The sequence below is a fragment of the Colletotrichum tamarilloi genome (assembly GCF_030869305.1).
Source record: "Colletotrichum tamarilloi strain Tom-12 chromosome Unknown Scaffold_403.1, whole genome shotgun sequence".
In the NCBI taxonomy this organism is placed as follows: domain Eukaryota; kingdom Fungi; phylum Ascomycota; class Sordariomycetes; order Glomerellales; family Glomerellaceae; genus Colletotrichum; species Colletotrichum tamarilloi.
In genome coordinates, this window is record NW_026849785.1 from 1 (window position 1) to 3011 (window position 3011).

Below are 3011 nucleotides of genomic sequence, written 5' to 3' on the forward strand. Positions count from 1 at the left end.
CGAAACCCTGGGGCTGGTGCCCAGGCCATGTTTTATCGTGTCCAATGGATCTGTAGTTGGTGGTGTTTTCCTTGGAAGATGTGACACATGGAGGTGGTTGTACAGATCTAGCGGCAGACCAGCTGGGCTTCGATGAGTTTTTAAGGAAGCCTAAAGCGCAACTAGCGACATAACCCCGCTCTATGATCGAGCTTCGGGCCCGATCGTTGGGCCTGATCGTTGGATGCGACTCGGGCCGGTGAGGTCCACCGTTCTAGCCATCAAGTGGGGTAAAGTGGATCTATGCTACAGTTATTTAGGCTTTCGCGCTGTTGCTCAACAAATCCATTTATTATGTCCTTGTTCTTGCCACGTGACAATTGACAGGAACCTATCACGATGTACGTCGCAGCGTGGGCGTGGGCGTGGGCGTGTCATGCGAGAGGCTCCTTTCCCGGCCAATAGAAGACGCCCGGCCTCCAGCAGCAACCCCAAGCCAAATGCGGATCTTCACAAGTGCGTTGACGGGGGAAGTGAGAAGCTATCTCATCATTTCACTTGAAACAATCTCGTAACCTCAACGTGATCGACAATCCTGCAAGCCTCTCAAGAGAATGCAATACGAATAGAAATCAATATAGTGAGTTGGCAGAGGCTATTTTCCCATGGCAGAGGCAATTCCGACAAGCCTCACTGGCAAGGCATACGAGCGATTCGTGATTATTACAACACTACTCCATCTGATTGACCCCGTACGTGGTGAGCCCACCACTTATAGCCTCGATAGGCATCCCCACGATGATTTCTGGAAGCACGAGCAGCACCAGAGAAAGTTCCTCGACTCGTTCGCTTTGGTATCTCCGACATCAAGGATAGGCGGCAAGACTGCTTCAGCAGTATGTTTGGAGCAGGGCCATCCAGGCGGGACTGTCCTTCGACTCGCCAGGAATCTGGGCGCTCCGGAGGAACTGCTCAACCAACTGCAAGATATTCTTACCGATCTCGCAGCAGTTTCTCTGAGGGGTATTCCACGGCGGGATTGAGGCAGTCACTGATGAAGTGCTGACTAATACGAACCCTAGATAAGAAACCGTACGACCTCGAGCCTGTGGTGTTGCGAAAGGTCGTTGTCCTTACTCAAGACAAGATCCGCGCACTCGTGGAGAAGATGAACCTTCCGGAAGTCAGACATACCATCGATCGTGCTATCCAAAGGATGGACCAGATACGCTCGGATGACGTTGAAGAACTGGGTTTTAGAGAATGGGTCCGTAACATGCCATTCCTGGCGTCTCTCGATGCCGGAACTCATTCTGATCAGCTCATTCCGCATGTCAAGTGGGCATCGCGCGGTAGATGGATGTATTCCGAGCAGCTTGAAGGGCTCTTCGGGCTGGAGGATGGGTCGTTGCCCATATGGTTGAAGTACGTCTATAAGTTAGGGCGATACTTTGCTGCAACCAAGGCGATGCTCAAGTTGGCTGTCAAACAGCCAGACATTTTCACCGGCATACACATCGAAGCCATCAAAGCACCGGAGCAGGAGGAATTCTCTCTAGGCACGCAAAAGGAACCGCTCTTGACAATGCTCAAGAAAATTGCCCCAAGCGATCCCATAGCTTTGAGGGAGAAATTAGGTCAAACCTGGCTGACAACCGACCCCGAGACGAAATTACGACGAGCTTGCAAGATGACACTTGTTGTGCATGCTGAAATGCAGCTGCTCAGCTTTTACGACCACCATCCTGACCTGACACCCAGGCTGTTGTTTATGGGTACTAGCAAGAAGGCTTGCTATCTCTGCAACGAGTTCATGTCCCGCCATCCCCTCAACATTGGAGTATCGGCAAGCCACCAGAAAATTTACCCAGCCTGGATGTCACCGCCATGCCATGCTTCCATCAGGAAGCAGCAGAAAGTCCGGCTCTGGGAGCTCAGCCGACATCTGGAACAAGCGGCTGTGCGTGACCTCGAGACGAGACTGGGAACCCGCCGACCAATGACAATGGACTCAACAGCGGGGCCGTCACTTACGACGACGGGAACGATCTCGTCGGGATTCTGGTCCCGCGATTCGAATTTGGGCGAGCTCGAGACAGATGAGGAGTCAGTATCCTTCATCACACAAAGTATGAAGTCTACGGCAGTCCAAGAAGACGGGGCTGAGAGGCAAGGTTATGGCATCCAGAACAGCTAGTGGCCGATCCTGCCTAATTGTCCCCGACAGCCGGATTGTCGGCCAAGATTCAAATGAACTCTTCAATAATCCTTCAACTGGCTTCGAGCATTCAATCCATTTCATCAGCGCCGACTTGTTCTCGCCCCGAACGCGCATGCCAAATGAGCCCAGGCCGGGATCCCGACGACGCGCACGAATGACGGCCGAATTGCATGTTGACCAGTCACTGCCAATCTCGGGATAGGCTAGGTGTGGCTCAAAAGGACTTGCCGGAACTGTCGACCGCAATCGGTCAGATATCAGGCTAAACACAGTCGACGTCGCATTCTAGCATCAGCTCATCCTTATGGAACGGTGCAGCTGCCTTATTACGGCATGTGACAACTTCTGGATGAGACAATTTTGGAAAAAGCCATATTCCCGCCGTGTTGGAAACGTTGAGCCAAACCTACAAGAGATGGAGGGGAATAGTAGCGTGGCGCTTAGGGGCTTGAGCCAAAGGTGGAGAAACCTGGACACGAATGGGTTATCCTTACATTCGGTACGGACCATCAACCAACGATCTCAATATTGCCGTGGAGGCGTCGTTGGTCTCCTTTCAATCAGCACATGAACACCTCATATTTCGCTCACGGTTCGGCCGGATGCGACGCTGCTCGAAGGATTATAAAATCGAAGTAGACTGTGGTACCTATAATGGCAGCTAGTCATATTTGAAGGATCTCAGACTTGAATACGGGCCAGTATGTGTTTTCAGCCCAGCGGGCGAGGTGCTGCATGGCAAGAAGCACAGTAATGATCCCGAACTCGGTCGACGTCTTGCCGAGCTCGACGTCGCTGTAAAAAATGGACT

The 3011-nt window shown here is 52.1% G+C and overlaps 1 protein-coding gene across 1 annotated transcript; it reads left to right on the top strand.

Annotated features, from left to right (window-relative positions):
- Positions 1–644: 644 nt before the first annotated feature.
- CTAM01_17199 (uncharacterized protein) lies at positions 645–2176 on the top strand (the record flags this gene model as incomplete). Its single annotated transcript, XM_060533187.1, has 2 exons — positions 645–1002; positions 1062–2176. 2 exons carry the CDS (start codon positions 645–647, stop codon positions 2174–2176), a joined length of 1473 nt encoding a protein of 490 aa, XP_060372235.1.
- Between the last annotated feature and the right edge of the window lie 835 nt (positions 2177–3011).